Source organism: Lithobates pipiens, unplaced genomic scaffold, assembly GCF_037356315.1.
Source record: "Lithobates pipiens isolate NorthernLeopardFrog02 unplaced genomic scaffold, aLitPip1_a1.2 Scaffold_1, whole genome shotgun sequence".
NCBI classification, from domain to species: domain Eukaryota; kingdom Metazoa; phylum Chordata; class Amphibia; order Anura; family Ranidae; genus Lithobates; species Lithobates pipiens.
The window spans coordinates 97,919,370-97,939,949 of NW_027507685.1; the positions used below are offsets into that span (position 1 = coordinate 97,919,370).

General features: G+C 46.4%; 1 protein-coding gene across 3 annotated transcripts in view; it reads left to right on the forward strand.

Moving 5' to 3' along the window:
* The window catches only part of LOC143955574 (cyclic nucleotide-gated channel alpha-2-like), an 89,804-nt gene that overhangs the window by 63,164 nt on the left and 6,060 nt on the right, over positions 1-20,580 (forward strand). For all 3 annotated transcript variants that reach the window (XM_077465764.1, XM_077465687.1, XM_077465839.1), the window contains exon 7: positions 11,532-12,295. In XM_077465764.1, coding sequence (XP_077321890.1) covers positions 11,532-12,295 — 764 coding nt within the window. The remainder of the gene's footprint in view (positions 1-11,531; positions 12,296-20,580) is intronic.

Genomic DNA, 20,580 nt, shown 5'->3' on the forward strand with positions numbered 1-20,580 from the left:
CTATTTGGGTCTTGTACGCATATTAAGGGGAACCCTGTACCCATATTAAAAAAAGGAAATGCGTGTGGCCCCCAGGCCCTATATACTCAGAACAGCAGTATACAGGCGGTGCAAACAAGACAGGGACTGTGTAGGTTTGTTGTGTTAAGTTGAATCTGTTTGTAATTTTCAACTGGTACATTTTTAAAGTGTAGCTCCAGTCAAAAAAACTATTTTGAAGCTTTTTGGAAAACATAGGGAAGGGTTATCACCCCTGTATAATTTGTTTTGTCGTCCATCTTTTTTCATCTCACTTGCTGTTGTCTCCTTCCGTTTGCAAGTAGGAGATGTTTGTAAATTGGATGTTTGAAAGTAGGGGCCTGCCCTACATGCTCTGCAGAAATGGCGGAACAAGGTGTTGGTTTTGCCACAACATTGTAAGCCCTCAAAGTGACTCTTGGTGGGCGCTGGAGCGCCCTGCTGTGAACGATTATATCAAGAATTGTAATTACATGCCATTGTTGAACAGTGGTAGAAAAATTGACCTTTGGTGGTTGTAGTGCTGGTGCCACAACACTATAAGTCCTCACCGTTACTCTGGGTGGGCACAGGAAGGGGCCCTCCTGTGAAATATTATATCAAGAATTGTAATTACATGTCCCTGTTAAACAGGGGCAGAAAAATTTGGCCTTAGGCACTGCTGCTGGTGCCACCACACTGCAACCTCTTCCATATACTCTAGTTTTATTGCAGGAATTAGCCCTGCTGCAAAGCATTGCATCAAAAATTGTACTTAAACGCCCCTGTTAAACAGGGGCAGAAAAATTTGGCCTTAGGCACTGCTGCTGGTGCCACCACACTGCAACCTCTTCCATATACTCTAGTTTTATTGCAGGAATTAGCCCTGCTGCAAAGCATTGCATCAAAAATTGTACTTAAACACCCCTGTTAAACAGGGGCAGAAAAATTTGGCCTTAGGCACTGCTGCTGGTGCCACCACACTGCAACCTCTTCCATATACTCTAGTTTTATTGCAGGAATTAGCCCTGCTGCAAAGCATTGCATCAAAAATTGTACTTAAACGCCCCTGTTAAACAGGGGCAGAAAAATTTGGCCTTAGGCACTGCTGCTGGTGCCACCACACTGCAACCTCTTCCATATACTCTAGTTTTATTGCAGGAATTAGCCCTGCTGCAAAGCATTGCATCAAAAATTGTACTTAAACACCCCTGTTAAACAGGGGCAGAAAAATTTGGCCTTAGGCACTGCTGCTGGTGCCACCACACTGCAACCTCTTCCATATACTCTAGTTTTATTGCAGGAATTAGCCCTGCTGCAAAGCATTGCATCAAAAATTGTACTTAAACGCCCCTGTTAAACAGGGGCAGAAAAATTGGGCCTTAGGCACTGGTGCTGGTGCCACCACACTGCAACCTCTGCCATATACTCTAGTTTTATTGCAGGAATTAGCCCTGCTGCAAAGCATTGCATCAAAAATTGTACTTAAACGCCCCTGTTAAACAGGGGCAGAAAATTTTGGCCTTAGGCACTGCTGCTGGTGCCACCACACTGCAACCTCTTCCATATACTCTAGTTTTATTGCAGGAATTAGCCCTGCTGCAAAGCATTGCATCAGAAATTGTAATTAAACGCCCCTGTTAAACAGGGGCAGAAAAATTGGGCCTTAGGCACTGGTGCTGGTGCCACCACACTGCAACCTCTGCCATATACTCTAGTTTTAATGCAGGAATTAGCCCTGCTGCAAAGCATTGCATCAAAAATTGTAATTAAACGCCCCTGTTAAACAGGGGCAGAAAAATTGGGCCTTAGGCACTGGTGCTGGTGCCACCACACTGCAACCTCTCCCACATACTCTTGTTTGATTGCAGGAATTAGCCCTGCTGCAAAGCATTGCATCAAAAATTGTACTTAAACGCCCCTGTTAAACAGGGGCAGAAAAATTGGGCTGATGGCATCAACCAGAACCAGAAATGTTCTTCCAACATATCAGCGGAGGAGGAAGAGGATAGACAATCAACATAACAGGACAGTCACTCAGCATCAGCATAGGCAGTCTTGAAGGGATGTGATATTTCAAAAAAAATTATTCTGTTACATCAGCTTCAGGTGCTTGGTAGCTGTGGGTGATCCAAGACTGATTCATCTTGATGAAGGTCAGTCGATCAACTGATTCGGTGGACAGGCGCACCCTGTGATCGGTAACAAAGCCACCAGCAGCACTGAAGGTGCGTTCCGAAAGAACGCTGGATGCAGGACAGGCCAGTAGCTCAATTGCATACTGTGCAAGCTCTGGCCAGTGATCCATCCTCAAGACCCAGTAAGCCAGAGGATTTTCGGTGGGAAAGGTGTCCAAGTCTGACCTTGCCCCTAGGTATTCCTGCACCATGTAAATCAGACGCTGGCGATGGGTGCTGGAACCGATCATACCTTGGGGCTGCGGACTAAAAAATTGTCTGAAAGCATCAGTCAGACGGCCACCTTCTCCACCGCTCCTTCTGACCGATGCCTCAGCAACACGTTGTCCAGGACCAGGAGTTTGTAACCTCCCAGTCTCTGGGAACGCGTTGCACAGACCTTTCTGCAAGGCCTCCCGGAGATGTCTCATCCTCTGCTCCCTCTGCGATGGCAAGATAAGGTCGGCAACCTTACCCTTGTACCGTGGATCAAGGAGAGTGGCCAGCCAGTAATGGTCCCTCTCCTTGATCCGAAGAATACGAGGATCCTTCCGCAGGCTTTGCAGGATCAGGGAGGCCATGCAGCGTAGGTTAGCTGAGGCATTTGGTCCAGAGTCCTCTGGGTCACTAAGGACAACATGATCCGCAGCTACCTCCTCCCAGCCACGTACAAGTCCACGTGTTTCTTGGGACTGTAAATCATCCCTACAAGACTGCTGCTGCTGCTGCTGATGCTGATGCTGAGTGCCAGCCTCCACCTCCATGCTGACACAATCATCCTCCTCCTCCTCTTCCTCCTCCTCATCCTCTTCCTGTGTAATGGGTGGCACAGCAGGAACACTGTCTGGATAAAGGGGGCCTTGAGAGGCAAGGAAGTCCTCCTCTTCCTGCCTCTGTTCTGCCTCAAGTGCCCTGTCCATTATTCCACGCAGCGTATGCTCCAAGAGGTGGACAAGAGGTACAGTGTCACTTATGCATGCACTGTCACTGCTCACCATCCTTGTGGCCTCCTCAAACGGTGACAGGACAGTGCATGCATCCCTGATCATGCCCCACTGGCGTGGTGAGAAAAAACCGAGCTCCCCTGACCCTGTCCTGGTGCCGTAGTCGCACAGGTACTCATTGATGGCCCTCTGCTGCGTGTGCAGCCGCTGCAGCATGGCCAATGTTGAGTTCCATCTGGTGGGCATGTCACATATAAGGCGGTTCTTGGGCAGGTTCAACTCCTTTTGGAGCTCAGCCAGCCGAGCACAGGCATTAAATGATCGGCGGAAATGCACACAGACTTCCTGGCCTGCTTCAGGACATCCTGTAAGCCGGGGTACCTGCCCAAGAACTGCTGCACCATCAGGTTAAGGATGTGAGCTACACAGGGCACATGGGTCAGTTGTCCCTGTCGGAGGGCGGAGAGGAAGTTGGTGCCATTGTCGCAAACCACCATTCCTGGCTTAAGCTGGCGTGGCGTCAACCACCTCTCGGTCTGCCCCTGCAGAGCTGACAAAACATCCGCCCCAGTGTGGCTCCTGTCCCCCAAACAAACCAGCGCAAGCACGGCATGGCATCGTTTTGCCTGCGTACTTGCGTAGCCCCTGGAACGCCTACGGAGCACCGCTGGTTCTGAGGACAGAGCACTGGAAGAGGCCATGGAGGAAGAAGAAGAGGAGGGGGTGGAGGAGAGAGGTGTGTCACAACCAATAGTAGCATTTTGGAGGCGTGGTGGCGGAACAACCTCCAACACTACTGCACCTTGTCCTGCATCCTTCCCAGCTGCCAGAAGAGTGACCCAATGGGCCGTGAAAGACAGGTAACGTCCCTGTCCATGCCTGCTGGACCATGAGTCAGCGGTAATTTGCACCTTACCGCTGACCGCCCTGTCCAGCGAGGCAAGGACATTGCCTTCCACATGCTGGTAGAGAGCCGGAAACGCCTTCCGTGAGAAAAAGTGGCGTTTGGGGACCTGCCACTGAGGAACCGCACATTGTAAAAACTCACGGAAGGGGGCCGAGTCTACCAACTGAAAAGGCAGCAGTTGAAGTGCTAGCAATTTAGCCAAGCTAGCATTCAACCGCTGGGCATGTGGATGGCTGGGAGTGAACTTCTTTCGCCGGTCCAGCAGCTGGGGCAGGGACATTTGCCTGCTATAATCGGACGTGGGTGTACCGCTAGCAGAGTTCCCGGAAGCACTTGGCTGTGACACACCTAATTCTACACCTTCATTCCTCTCAGAGCAGGTTTCAGAGAGGACTGAAGGTCTAGTGGGGTTGGAGATGCCAGCTGATGAGGAGCAAGGAGAGGTCCGCTTTGTTCTTTGGTGTGGGTCTTTGAGGTACGCTTGCCAACGAGCTGCATGGCAGGTCAACATATGTCTGGTCAAGCATGTGGTGCCCAAACGGCTGATGTTTTGGCCACGTGAGATACGCTTGAGACATATGTTTCAAATAGCAGCGGTGCGATCTGATGCACTCGTCTCAAAAAAGGCCCACACCAAAGAACTTTTAGAATAACACGCAGAGGCAGCGCTCTGCACAGGCGGAGCTCTGCGGTGTGATTCAGTCGGTGTGCTGCCCCTAAGCTGGCCCCCGGAGGGCATCCTGCCTCGTTGGACATGTGCCTCCTCCTCCTCCTCCTCCTCCTCCTCTCTCCTTCCAGGCACCCACGTGGAGTCAGTGCCCTCATCATCCTCTCCCTCTTCATCGCTGTAGCCAACCTGGCAGTATGCTGCAGCTTATGGAACATGACTGCCAGATTGCTGTCCTTCTTGAGCATCCCCTCTCTCTGCGCTCACGCTACTGCCTTCCTCTAGCTGAGTGTCATCATCAGAGCCCACAAAACACTGGGCATCCTCCTGGAGCATGTACCCAACACTGTGCTCAAAGAGTTCAGGAGACTCCTCAGGAGGACGTGGTGGGTCTAGGGAAGGAGTCACTGATGATGACATTGAGAGGAGGGAAGACAATGCGTTGGCAGCTGCTTTGCTAGTACCCTGAGACTGGGTGAGAGAGGATGAGGAGGATGAAGAGGGCTTGGTCATCCACTCTACCAAGTCGTTGGCATGTTGCGGTTCAACATGTCCAGCTGCCGAAAAGAAGGACAAGCGTGTCCCATGGCCACATGCTGATGACAATGCACCGCGTCCACGACCAGCACTGTTGTCTCTAGACACAGAGCCTGCTTGCCCTCTTTTATCGGCTCGCGCCTGTCTGCCTCTCCTTGCTGGCCTTCCAGACATGGTAATGGCCTGAAGGGAGTTGGGTAAAAAAGCAGTTGGGTAGTGTATATTGTGCTAGAGGCACACAACACCCACTAACTCCTGCAGATGCCTTTATTATAGAACACCAGAGATAAAGGGGTATATACAGATGTATACTGTGCTGTGCTGGAGGCACACACAACTTCCAATAACTCCTGCAAATGACAAGTGGTCTCAAATAGAGAAGAGCTATGTAGGTGGATATAGCGGTATGTACTGGGTACAGAGCACGCGGACAGCACGCACTATCTCCTAACACTACTGACTGCAAGCTCTATTATAAAAGATAGATCACTAGCTATATAGGTGAGGTGAATATAGCGGTGTATACTGCGGTCAGGGCACGCAGACAACAACCACTACACAACAGCAAGATCAAAAATCGTCCGAAAACGATCGGTGTGTACTGTGTTGAAGGTACACAGAACACCCACTAACTCCTGCAGATGCCTTTATTATAGAACACCAGAGATAAAGGGGTATATACAGATGTATACTGTGCTGTGCTGGAGGCACACACAACTTACAATAACTCCTGCAGATGGCAAGTGGTCTCAAATAGAGAAGAGCTATGTAGGTGGATATAGCGGTATGTACTGGGTACAGTGTTGAAGGTACACAGAACGCCCACTGCTTCAGACGCCAACACACTACACGAGGCCGCCGCGCTGGCGGCCTTATATACAGTGGTGTGAAAAAGTGTTTGCCCCCTTCCTCATTTCCTGTTCCTTTGCATGTTTGTCACACTTAAGTGTTTCGGAACATCAAACCAATTTAAACAATAGTCAAGGACAACACAAGTAAACACAAAATGCAATTTGTAAATGAAGGTGTTTATTATTAAAGGTGAAAAAAAATCCAAACCATCATGGCCCTGTGTGAAAAAGTGATTGCCCCCCTTGTTAAAACATACTATAACTGTGGTTGTCCACACCTGAGTTCAATTTCTCTAGCCACACCCAGGCCTGATTATTGCCACACCTGTTCACAATCAAGGCATCACTTAAATAGGAGCTGCTTGACACAGTAAGGTCCACCAGAAGATCCTTAAAAGCTACACATCATGCCGAGACCCAAAGAAATTCAGGAACAATTGAGAAAGAAAGTAATTGAGATCTATCAGTCTGGAAAGGGTTATAAAGCCATTTCCAAAGCTTTGGGAATCCAGCGAACCACAGTGAGAGCCATTATCCACAAATGGCGAAGACATGGAACAGTGGTGAACCTTCCCAGGAGTGGCCGGCCACCCAAAATTACCCCAAGAGCGCAGCGACGACTCATCCAAGAGGTCACAAAAGACCCCACAACAACGTCCAAGGAACTGCAGGCCTCACTTGCCTCAGTTAAGGTCAGCGTTCATGCCTCCACCATCAGGAAAAGACTGGGCAAAAATGGCCTGCATGGCAGAGTTCCAAGGAGAAAACCACTGCTGAGCAAAAAGAACATCAAAGCTCGTCTCAATTTCTCCACAACACATCTTGATGATCCCCAAGACTTTTGGGACAACATTCTGTGGACCGATGAGACAAAAGTGGAACTCTTTGGAAGGTGTGTGTCCAAGTATATCGGGCGTAGAAGGAACACTGCATTTCATAAAAAGAACATTATACCAACAGTAAAATATGGTGGTGGTAGTGTGATGGTCTGGGGCTGTTTTGCTGCTTCAGGACCTGGAAGACTTGCCATGATAAAAGGAACTATGAATTCTGCTGTCTACCAAGAGATCCTGAAGGAGAATGTCCGACCATCTGTTCGTGTACTCAAGCTGAAACGAACTTGGGTTCTGCAGCAGGACAATGATCCTAAACACACCAGCAAGTCCACCACCGAATGGCTGAAGAAAAACAAAATGAAGACTTTGGAGTCGCCTAGCCAAAGTCCTGACCTGAATCCTATTGAGATGTTGTGGTATGACCTTAAAAAGGCCGTTCATGCTCGAAAACCCTCTAATGTAACTGAATTAGGACAATTCTGCAAAGATGAGTGGGCCAAAATTCCTCCAGGACGCTGTAAAAGCCTCATTGCACGTTATCACAAACGCTTGGTTGCAGTTGTTGCTGCTAAGGGTGGCCCAACCAGTTATTAGGTTTAGGGGGCAATCACTTTTTCACACAGGGCCATGATGGTTTGGATTTTTTTTCACCTTTAATAATAAACACCTTCATTTACAAATTGCATTTTGTGTTTACTTGTGTTGTCCTTGACTATTGTTTAAATTGGTTTGATGTTCCGAAACACTTAAGTGTGACAAACATGCAAAGGAACAGGAAATGAGGAAGGGGGCAAACACTTTTTCACACCACTGTAGTGTGAGGCGTGCACTACACAGCCTGAGCTATGATTGGCCACAGGCATCCTGCCTGTGGCCAATCATGGCTCTCCTCGCTGCTGGCGTTGGGATTGGCCAAGCATGCGGGGTCACAGTGCATGCTTGGCCAATCATGAGCCAGCAATGCACTGCGCCATCGCAGTGCATTGTGGGCCGTGAGCGCCACACGAATTTGACGCGAACGGACCAAAATGTTCGGACTTCGCCGAACGGACGAACAGCCAATGTTCGAGTCGAACGTATTTTCGACTCGAACACGAAGCTCATCCCTAGTGCCCTTAAACCTTGCACAGTACTCTCCAACTTCGTACAGTGCCTACTGCAGAGCCTTGAGCCCCCCATAGTGCCCCCAACTTCTAACAGTGTCCCACACCACCCCCCATCCTACCACACAGTCCTCCATCCTTCCACAGTACTCCCCCAGCCCCTGAGGCACCCTCCATTCTCTCACATGCCCCAAGCCCCCATCACCTAATGAGCCACCAAGTCTATTGCAGGGTTCCCTAAGCCTCTTCAGAACCCCTATCCCCCAACAGTGACACCCAGCCCCACCCAGAACCTTCAAGCCTCTAAATTCATTTTCTGTATTCCCTTACTTTCATTTTGTATATAACTTTTTTTTTTACTGTTTGGGCATGGGAAGAACCCAATGTACTCAAGCTATGTAGGCTAGTGGTCTGCTGCTGGGCTGTAGCCTTCCTAATAGGATTGCAGATCCCCTAACCTCCCACAGTGCTTCCCAGCTCACACAGTGCCCTTAAACCTTGCACAGTACTCTCCAACTTCTTACAGTCCCTGCTGCAGAGACTTGAGCCCCCCATAGTGCCCCCACCTTCTAACAGTATCCCACACCACCCCCCAACCATCACACAGTCCTCCATCCTTCAACGGTACTCCCCCAGCCCCTGAGCCACCGTCCATTCTCTCACATGCCCCTGCAAACTTCCCAGCTTCCTGCAAAAGCCCCAAGCCCCCAATCACCTAATGAGTCACCAAGTCTACTGCAGGGTTCCCTAAGCCTCTTCAGAATCCCCAACAGTGACACCCAGCCCCACCAAGAACCTTCAAGCCTCTAAATTCATTTTCTGTATTGCCTTGCTTTCATTGTGTATATAACTTTTTTTTTACTGTTTGGGCATGGGAATAATTTCCCCCCTTAATGAGCAGGCCATTTTCTACAATATGACACTGCGTGCACAAGAGCGTGCCGGCGGCAGCACAAGTCCACCTGAAACTGCACCTGCGCGAGCCGATGTAAAATGATGGCTTTTCGTGCAGGGGAGCCAATTTGTCGCAGTACATCTGCAGCAGCTGGTCCTTAAGTGGTTAAGGTTAAAAGAAGAATAAGGTTAAGAAACACTACTCTAGACAACCACATACTGTTAAAATCTATAATGTTTATTATGTCTTTCCACTAGACTGTATGAGCAGGATGGGAGGGTTATCTTTCGGAGTCGCTCGTTGGGATCCAATATGTCTGTTCTCCTCCAACCGGCCTCACATAAATATAACCCATCCAACACCAGAGGGCCAAGTTAGAAGTATTTCATCCAGCCATTGTTGTGCTTTTTTTTTTAATGTTCCTCATGTGGTGTATGTGTAACTCTAAATATGTGGGTTTCCAAACCATTTCAGGTTGGTACTCAAGTTCTAAAGACCAACGCTAAGATTTTTTTGCTGACTTGACCCTCTCCTCCCGAAAGAGCCCACCTCCATAATTTAGCAAATATACTCTATTAGGCATACCTTTTTCCCTACAGTTTTCAGGCTGGTCCAGGGACTTCCCAAGTTTTCACTCTTTTCCTCCAGAGACAGTTGTGGGCAACCCTGACTCCTAGACAGCATGATGTAATATTGTGTGAGGGCTATACTGCCCATGAGTACTGCGAGCCCAGGCTGGCATGATAATACGCCCCTCAGAAGGGAGTGTCTGTAACAACCTATTTTCAACCAGGATTCCATGGAACCCTAGAGTTCCTCTGGCGTTTGCTTTGGGTTCCTTGAGCTGTGGCTAATTGGCTCCTCCATCTGATGGTCCCTGCATATTTATAGGGCCAACACCACTTGGCAGGCCCAGAAGGATGAAAAATGGTAATACAGCGCTGTCTAGAAAAATAGAAATACTGACAAAGTGCTAAATAAAAATAGTGAAAAAAATATTTAAATTATTAAAATATTAAAGCTGCAACTTAAATGTGAGATACCCACAATAATAATATACATTTTCAAAAAAAGCTGCGCTGTAATGATCGACCCAAAACAATTAAATGCATGTGAATACAGAGACAAAAGGTCAATTAATACACATGTATCAAGTGAAATACAAATCGTGCAAAATTATTATACTTTAAATAAATATGAAATAAATTCATGCACCACTAAGATTCAAAATTTTAACCCTTAGTGCAAATAATTAGTCCATCTCCAAAAGGGAACACTTTTGCTTATAATCTCCACCGTGATGAAACACACCACACCAACGAGAGAGTGTCACAAATAAGGTGAGAAAGGATCCTCCACCACCAACAATACTGACGCTTACCAGCTAATTAGATCCCCTGTAAGAGATCAGATATCGCCATTAACTTGTCACTCAATAGAGATTTGAACTGCATGGAGAATGTATCCTTTAAAGCACTCCTCTCCGACGATATTATATTCCTACGGCCACACAGCTCATTTCCCACCACATGGATAAAAGGAAGGAACCACCATAGTGTAATATTGCCAAAATGTTTAATAGAAAAAAAAAAAATTGCACTTACATAACTCTTGTAAAAAATAGCATCAATCATAAAAACTTCCAGCCGGCCGGCTTCCGTATTGCTGCCCGTTGCTTCCGAGGTCAGCGTAGATTTGCGGTGACGTTAGCACGCCGCTCCTCCCTACGCTGTTTCGTTAGAGATAACGTCTTCCAGGGGCCCAGAAGGATGTCACCAAGGATGTTTTCCTAGCAGGATTCCTTACAACCTGATCATTATTTCAAGAGTTGCTCTGGCATAAAAAGGTTGAAAAAGGTTGGCCTAGACTCAGAGAAAGTTGGTTGAATGATGCTGGGCAGGGGAGAATCACAGAGCGGTGAAGAGGGGGTGAGTAGCACAGAGAAAGCTGTGAAAGTGGATTTGGGCTTTAAGGAGTTGTGTAGGGATCTCTAGAGTTTGGAAAGATTTCCATCACAGGAAGTGATGGAGAATCCCTCTAATGGCAGTAAAAACTTCATGGGAGCATTAACACTTCACCACTTAATCCAAGATCGAATGAAAATATTTGGCTGGAGTTGAAACTTCTAGAAACTGTTGTTGTCTCATATAATAATTACAATGGCATTATACATTTTCTACTTTAAGCCTCTTTCACACGAACAATCCATTCGGGTCCACCTGTCAGTTTTTTAGGCGGACCTGAACTGACGCTCCATAGACCTCTATGGACCGTCGGATGTCAGCGGTGACATGTCCGCTGACATCCGACCCCCTCCGATCCGAAAAAGTGTGACGGAGGAAAAACCTACTTTTTCATCCGTCTGAGGATTGCATCGGGTGACGACGGACTCTGCGGTCCATCCTCATCCGATCCCCCACAGTGTGCAGAGACGGACCTGTCATCCCCCGCTGAGCAGAGCGAGCTCCGTACATGTCCGTGTGAAGGAGCCCAAATACTTTTTTCCTTAAACCTATGTCAGATTTTGTTTCCTAAATCTAACATTATACTCTCGTAAACATCCGAAATTCAGATTGACCATATTTAACTTTTTCCTCTTCTATCCTCTTTTTTCAAGGATTTTTGGAGCAGGGAATGTTGGTTAGGGATACAAAAAAGCTGAATGACAACTATGTCCAAACTTTGCAGTTTAAACTGGATGCTTTTTCGATACTTCCAACTGATCTCGGTTACTTGGCACTTGGAGTACATCATCCAGAGCTGCGCTTCAACAGACTTCTGCACATTCCACGCATGTTTGAATGCTTCAGCCAGACAGAGACTCGGACTAGTTACCCCAATATCTTTAGAATCTTTACTCTAGTTTTATACATCATACTTATTATACATTGGAATGGCTGCATTTATTATGCTATATCTAAGGGCATTGGGCTTGGAACAGATTCATGGGTCTACCCGAATATTACTGATCCTGAATATGGTTACCTTACTCGTGAATATGTCTACTGTCTGTACTGGTCCACTTTGACTCTTACCACCATTGGGGATACCCCTCCCCCTGAAATCGATATAGAGTATGTTTTTGTAATTTTTGACTTTTTGGTTGGAGTTTTGATCTTCGCCACCATTGTTGGTAATGTGGGCTCCATGATCTCAAACATGAATGCAACGAGGACTGAGTTCCAGGCTAAAATAGATGCCGTCAAGCATTACATGCAGTTTAGAAAAGTAAGCAAGGATTTGGAGGTCAGGGTCATTAGATGGTTTGACTACCTATGGACAGTTGAGAAGACAGTGGATGAAAAGGAGGTGTTGAAAAATCTCCCTGACAAACTGAGAGCTGAAATTGCCATAAATGTTCATCTGGAAACTTTAAAAAAGGTGGGTCAATACTTTCAAGTCAAATATATATGTTTTCTAATTTCCAATATTCAGAATCCTTTAAATACTTTTATATGTTTTTCGAGAATATTTGATATTGATACTTATATTGGGCAACTTGTTTCAGGTGAAACTCAGCCAGCCATTCTTAGTGCTGTTAGAAAATGCTAGTCCTTATCAAGCCTTAACACAGGTCCTCCAGGGGTCTCCAAACTTTTTGAACAAAGGGCCAGTTTACTGTCCCTCAGACTTTGAGGGGCTGGACTGTGGCCAGTGGGAAAATAAATTGCCCTGGCATCAATGGGAGTAAAGAATGTCCCATCATTGTTATTGGTGGGAGGAATATTGCCCCCTTGTTGGTATTGGGAAAGAAATAATGCCCCATCATTGGTGTCATTGAGAGAAATAATGCCCCATTGTTAGTATCACAGCAAGTAATAGTTCCTCATCATTGTTATCAGTGAGAAGAATAGTGCCCCATTGTTGGATTTTAGGAAAGAAATAGTGCCTCATCAGTGTCATTGGGAAGAATAATGCCCCACTGTTGTTATCAGGGGAAGAAATAGTGCCTCATCATCGGTGTCAGTGGGAAGAATAGAGTCCTGCAGTGGGTGTCAGTAGGAGGAATAATACCTCATTGTTGGTATCAGGGGAAGGAATAGTGCCCCATCATCGATGTCAATGGAAAGAATGGTGACCCATCATTGGTGTCAGTCAAATGAATAGTGCCTCATTGTTAGTATCAGGGGAAAAAATAGTGGATTATTGGAGTCCTTGGCAGGAATAGTGTCCCACTGATGGTATCCGGGAAAGCTATAGTGCCTCATCATTGGTGTCAGTGGGAAGAATAGGGCCCTGCAGTTGGTATCAGTGGGAGGAATAGTAACCTACTGTTGGTATTAGTGACAGGCATTATATCCCATTGTTGGTGTAAAAGGAATAGTGCCTTGTATCAGTGGAAGGAATAGTGTCCCAAGGGCCTATTAAGGGCAAGCAAAGGACCACATCTGGCCCCCGGGCCACAGTTTGGAGACCACTTCTTTAGTGCATTCCATTATGATTCTAATAACATCTACTGCCTAAACCCAGAAGTGGTTGGCTTTTGCCCTGAAACTCATTGGGTAACCAATATACTTTTCAAAAAGACCTTTAAGTGATAAAAGCTTTTGTGCCGGACATCTAGGCATGGGACATATAGAAAGAGTAGTAGGGTGCACCGACCTTGTGTATTACCAAAGATAAAAATGTATTTAAATAGTAAAAACCAGAGTGATTCTCACAAACAAACATTTAAACATTATATGTTGAATGTCAACAGTCTTGCTGCCCTCCTCAGAACATTGGGTATCCTTAGAGCTGGAACATATAGAAAGAGAAGGAGGGCGCACCAACCTTGTGCATTACCAAAGATAAAATGTCTTTAAATAGTAAAAACCTCACAAACAAACATTTAAAAAAGGCTTAACAGTGCTCCAAAAATTTGGAACCGTGTCTCTAGACTCCTGCAACCTGGACCGGATGTTAGGAGGAACCAGATGGCATTGTAGACAGCTTACGCTATCGCTGTGGCTCTGATGAAAAAGGTACTCCCTTGTAACACGTAAGCCGTCTATGATGCCATCTGGTTCCCCCCAACATCTGGTCCAGGTTGCAGGTGTCTAGAGACATGGTTCTGAATTGTTGGAGCACTGTTAAGCCTTTTTTAAACATTTATTTGTGAGTATCACTCTTGTTTTTACTATTTAAAGACATTTTATCTTTTTTTTTAAATTAATTTCTCTTTATTTATTATTTCAATTTATCATAACAATATCCAGATGTATTTTAAACAACCGTACACTTCATAAAAACACAAGTAAAAAAACATAATACAATAAGGTTTGCTATCTAGCATGTCCAGTTTCTTATCTCCCTAACCCTCCCTTCCTTCCCCCTCCCCCCTATCCCACCTCTATACCAGTTAAACATCACACAGTCTCCATAACTGTCACTATTTCGGGACTCAGCTATTAATAGGTATTAACCTCTTTCTACTCCTATCCTCGTGCGGTAGTATTAATCCATTGGGTGCTCCATTCCCTTCCACCAAGGGGCCCATATTTTCTCAAACCCTTTGAGGTTTCCCCTACGTATATATACCGTTCTTTCCTTCCACACCAGCTCATTGATAACTTGGGTCCAATCACTCAATAGGGGTGCTTCCGTCGCCTGCCACCTTTGCGCTATCAACTTCCGCGCTTGAAACAAACATCGTGTAATTACAGTTGTTATATTCCACCCTTCCCCCCGGTTTCTCCTATAACCCAGTATACATGTACCTGGATCTAGGTCCAGCTTTGTCCCAAATATTCTGTTTATAGTTTCAACTATTTCCTCCCAGTACCGGAATAGCTTTGGACACCTCCACACCATGTGTATGAGGTCTCCAAAGCCACCACATCTAGGACAATTAGCATCTGTCCTCTTACCGAACCTAAACAGCTTTTTGGGGGTAAAATAGGCTCGGTGTATCAACATTAAATGCGATATTTTTTGTGATGGGGAAATTGAGGTTAGTGGCCCAAGCTCCAATACTCTCTTCCACTGTTCATCAGACATTACACCTATGTCTTCCTCCCATTTCTCCTTTTGTTTAACCAGGTCGGTTTCCCCATTAGGATTTTTACATAATGATTCATACATGGCCGAGATAAACCCCCTGGACTTATCCATCGAGTTTATCTTCTGTGCTAGTGATGTCCTGTCCAGTACAGGTGTCTGGGAGCCAAATTGTGCTTCCAGGGCATGCCTGATTTGTAAATATCGGAAAAATGTCTGTTGGGGTATGCTATATTCCTCTTTTAAGTCCATAAATGACTTCAGAGTTCCATCCTCATATAGTTGACCCAGTCTTGTTATCCCTTTCCTCTCCCATACATTAATTTTTCCTACTGACAATACCTCCTGCAAGTTCTTATTATCCCATAGGGGCGTGTATTCTGACCATTCCCTGCATCCTGTCCGTTTTTTTACCGTTATCCATATTTTCCGCATCATTACTATTGTAGGGACCTTATACTTAAAGGAATTCGCCTCTAAAGCATCAGTCAGGGTTTCATGCGGGGTTTCTATCAACCTCCCCCCCCTATTTAAATTACCCACCTCTTTCTGATTGCTATCCACCATGTGTTGTAGCTGTGCTGCTAGGTAGTAGTTCCTAGGGCTGGGCACCGCCGCTCCCCCTCTATCTGTTGGTAACTGCAACGCCTGCAGCCGAATTCTCGCCTTTCCCTTTTTCCAAATTAACTCCCGGAAGAGAGTTTCAATTTTTCTAAACCACTTCTTACAAATCCAAACTGGTGCGTTATGCAGTATGTATAACAATTGTGGCAGCCATATCATCTTGATTAGACTGCATCGGCCTGCCGCTGACAGGGGAAGCCGACTCCAGGCGTCGCAGTTCTTCTTAAATTTGCTCAACAACGGGCCCACATTCCTATCCACATATTGGCTAACATCTGATGTTAAATATATGCCTAGATATTTCAATGCCACTACTACCTCCATTTGTGGAATCCCTGATGCGGTCACATCCCTCAGGCCATCAACCTGGAGCAGTTCTGATTTCCCCCAGTTTATTAATAACCCCGTAAAGCCTCCAAACTTTTCTACCACTTTGATTACTTTCTCAAGCGATTGCCCAGTATCTCCCAAAAAGAGGAGAACATCGTCCGCATATAGGGCGATCCTCTCCTCTCTACCTCCCCCCCTTTGAAACCCAGTTATCTCAGGATGTGACCTGACGGCTATTGCCAGCGGCTCCATCGCCAGCGCAAAGAGCAACGGGGAGAGTGGACATCCCTGTCTCGTGCCTCTGCTCATTTCAAGTTTTCCGGACTGATTCCCATTAATCCTTATTTTTGCGCTAGGTGCTCCATACATCATTTTAATCCACCCTATAAATATGGGTCCAAATCCACACCCTTCCAGGATGCGCCATAGGTACCTCCACTCTAAACTATCAAAAGCCTTAGCCATGTCTAAGGACAAAATGGCCCTTGAACCTCCTCTCTCCGCTGGGGTTTGTATATTCAAGAATGCCCTTCTTATGTTCATACTAGTTGATCTACCCTTTATAAATCCCGTCTGATCCGGGTGTATAAGCCTATTAATTACTTTATTCAGTCTATTAGAGAGCACTTTGGCTAATATTTTGATATCAGAGCATAAAAGCGATATTGGCCTATATGACGCTACATCCCGGGGATCCTTCCCTTCTTTAGGAATCACGATAATAATCGCCTCCATCATAGATGCAGGTAATCTCCCCGCCAATTTTGCCCCTTCCAACGTTCTGAGCAACTCCGGAAGTAAGATCTCGCTGTACTTCTTGTATACCTCCACTGGGAGCCCATCTGGTCCTGGGGATTTTTGGGAGGCCATTCCGGCCACTGCCTGGCGTAGTTCACCTAAAGTTATAGGGGCCTCTAAATCCTCTCTCTCTTCTTGGGTAAGGGTTGGGGGCATCGCTTTCTCCAGGAAGGCTAACATATCTTCTTCCTTCCTTTGATCCCGTGTTCTATATAAATCCTCATAATAGGCCCTAAAGATCTCAACTATCTCCTTCCCATTGGTGGTAACTGTCCCATCCATGGACTTAATCATTGAGATGGAGGAGGGGGGGGAGTTGGCTTTCACAAGGCGAGCCAACATTCTCCCTACCCCCTCTCCATCTCCAAAGCTACACTGTTTCTGAAAGATGCGTTTATTTTCTTCTCTTTTTATAATCACAGATTTATACCCTTGTTGTTTATTTAACCATATTACCTGTTTCTCAGGTGTTGGATCCTTAACATAGTTAACCTCTGCCTCTATTACTTCTTTCCTGATTCTTTCCTCCCAGCTTCTAGATTTTTGTTTGATTTTAACCACCTGTTGAATCAGTATTCCTCTAACAAATGCTTTTAATGCATCCCAGGTTATATCAATTGGGGCTGTTTTTTTGTTAAACATTATAAATTCTTTTAATTTCTTTAAAACTTCTTCTACATCTTTCATTAACTCGAGCCAAAATGGACTAATTCTCCAACTCCCCGTCCTCTCTTCCCTCCTACCAGTACTCAATGCTATTATCAAAGGCGAGTGGTCCGATATCCCTCTGGGCATATACTCGATCTTCCTCACATTTTGTAGTGCTTCTTCATTCCCTAATACCAAGTCTATCCTGGAGAGTGTTGAGTACGAGCTCGAACAGCAAGAGTATTGCTTAGTGTTCGCGTTCCTCACCCTCCACAAATCCATTAATCCAATCTCCTTCAAGAATTGGCTTAGTCTCGTTATCCCTACCCCCTGAGACCTAATTGGGAATCTGTCTATCCGACAATCAAGCACTTCATTGAAGTCTCCCATTATTATGACTGGTACATCCTCCTTGTCTACCAAAAAATTTGTGAGCCTGTACACCACCTCCATTTTAAACGGGGGCGGTATATAAACCCCGGCCAGAACATACAATCTATCCTCCAAGGTGCAATACAGAAAAACGTAGCGACCCAATTCATCAATACTAGCCTGCCTGCAGGAGAATCTCACCCCAGCTCCTATCATCACACTCACTCCCCTCGAGTAGGAAGTGTGAGTAGAGTGGTACTGAGCCTGATACCTCCTGTTTTTAAGTTGCGATGTTGTTATCTTAGTTAAATGTGTCTCCTGCAGGCAGGCTAGTCCGATCCCATATCTCTCCAGCATGGAGAGGACTACCGCTCTTTTAACTGGACTACCCAGGCCCCTAACATTCCAAGAGGCTATATTAAGTATTTTATCCTGCATCACTCAGTGTAAGAACAGTAACAAAATTATTGAAAAACAACCAAAGTGCGAACACATAAATTATCGGGGAGAAGCCCCTGTAGTGTTTCATTCCCCTTGTACTAATTCTACTCTCACTTAAAGTGAAGATTCTTACAAATTTCCTTCCTCTTTTATAATAAATCCCGTGATTTCCCTTTTGAATTGATATCTGTGTGCAAACTATATTAACTTCAACATTAACACTGTTGTGGTTTTCCAGACTTTTTTGATCCTTTCCCCCCCCCCCTCTCCCCCCTCTCCCCCCCCCCTCCCCCCTCTCCCCCCTCTCCCTCCGCCCGACCACCCCCCCCCCATCCTCCACCTACCTAGGTGTTCCCCTAGGGGATTACACGTGACCTTTAAACATTCATCTCTTCTATCCCTCTCCTCCTCCAACTTCCTATTCTCATACCACTTTTCCCTCATACAGAAGTGAATAAAAGTGAAAGCGAAAACATCAAAGAAAAAAAATAAATGATTATCCTCTTCCCCTTTCACCCTGTCCATCCTAGATTCAAACCCCAATTAAACCCTCCACCCCCCCGACTCTCCCCCCCCCGTGCGTTATTATCTCAAACCCCCACCACCCCCCAACTTATTTGCACTCTACAATAATCCCTTATTTGCTTCCAGCCATGAAATTACTTCCGCTGGAGAATCAAACAACTGGGTACCACCAAGCGCTGTTATTCTCAACCGTGCAGGATATAAAAGTGCATACGTAATCTTATGAGTCCGTAAAGTACGTTTGACTTCCAAAAATTCGGCTCTTCGCCTCTGCAATTCCAGTGAGTAATCTGGGTACAGAGAGATCCTTGCTCCATTATATGTGATGTTGCCCATCTCTCTCGCCTTGCGCATCAGAGTCACCTTGTCATTGTAATTAAAGAATTTCAGGATCATAGGTCTAGGGCGCCCCCCGGGGGGAGGAGCTTTAAAGGGGACTCGGTGGGCCCGTTCTATAGAGAAAAAAGATGAAAAACTCTCTCTTCCAAATAGTTCACTAAACCAGGATTCTAAGAACTTTATCTGTTCGGAGCCTTCACATCTCTCGGGTAGCCCCAGCAGCCTGATGTTATCCCTCCGAAGCCTATTTTCTATTTCATCCATACCGGTGTTATGATTATGCAGTTGCTTTCGCATGTTTTTGACCTCTTCTCTCAGTGGGTGTAAGTCATCTTCCATTTGACTTACCCTTGTCTCCAATTCTTCCATTCTTTCCCCTGTTCTCTGTATATCCTGCCTAATCAATGACAGTTCCTCCTGCATGTTTTTAAATTGCCCACAAAGTTCTCCCAGCGAGGTTTTACACACATTGACAGCTTGCAGAACGTCCCTTAGTGTGGGGTCCTCCTCAGTCATAGGGCTACTCCCGGTGCCAGCATCACTTTCACTCTGAGCCACCCCCTGGCGCCTACTTGCGCTCTTTTGACCTGATACCGCGACCATAGCTGGGCCTGTGTGTCCTTGGCTCTTCCTGTCCACCGCCCCCCCCTGGTGAGTTTTTACTTGCAGTGACTGCATCTGTTGCAGTGTCTGTGTCAGCTGTTCCCCCTTCCCCGGGGACTGACCTGGGGTGCGGGCATACCGTTCTAACTTAGTTGCAGCAGCCTGTGCTGCCTGGGCAGTCTTTTCCTTAGAGGAGCGAAGCTGTTGAGCCCCCCCGTTTTCCTGTGCTGCCTGCTCCTCTCCCCGCCGTCTTGACATCTTACTAGGAGTCTCTATATGTATAAACAGGCGGTATCAGCAGGTCAAGCTTATATTTAGAGCTTATAGCCGAGGAGTAGGGATGATGAAAAAGAGGGGGGGGGGAGGCCTCCTACCCTGGGTGTACCAAGTATGTATAGTCAAGTCAGCTTTCCATCATCCTCCCAAGAAAAAGAAGGCACCAGTCTCTTACTTTGCAGGGGGAGGGGGGGAGGAGGAGGGGAAACAAAAAAAAAGGGGTCACTAGTGTTCCTGAGGCCACTATTGTATGAGGGGGCAACCAAGGTTTTCAAATACATATATAAATAGTCCTGTATATGGCATGCTCGAGAAATAATTACAGCATCAGTCCTTAGCTTATACAGGGGGGAAATTTTTCGAATCACAGTAATCAGTCCTTTATCTCTCCACCTTACTGTTCTTCTACCCCCCACAGCTATTTCTCATACCTCATGCCTCATGCCTCATGCCTCGTGTCTCGATGCCGTCCCTAGAGGGTCTCAGGTGCCAGGTTTCACACAAGCACTTTCCCTGAAGATGTGTCTCCTCTCCCCAGCCTCTCTCCGCCCTCTCCGCGGGTGCTGTTCGGGACCATACAGCTCTGTCTTCCTGTTCGTTCACCCCGGGACCCGTCCGTCTCTCACTGCTTCCGGGTACCTCGACGGGGCTCGACGGGGCTCGGCAGTGGTCGGCAGTATTCGGCAATGCTCGGCCGTTTCCGGAAGTTTCCGTTGTTCCTCGGCTCCTCG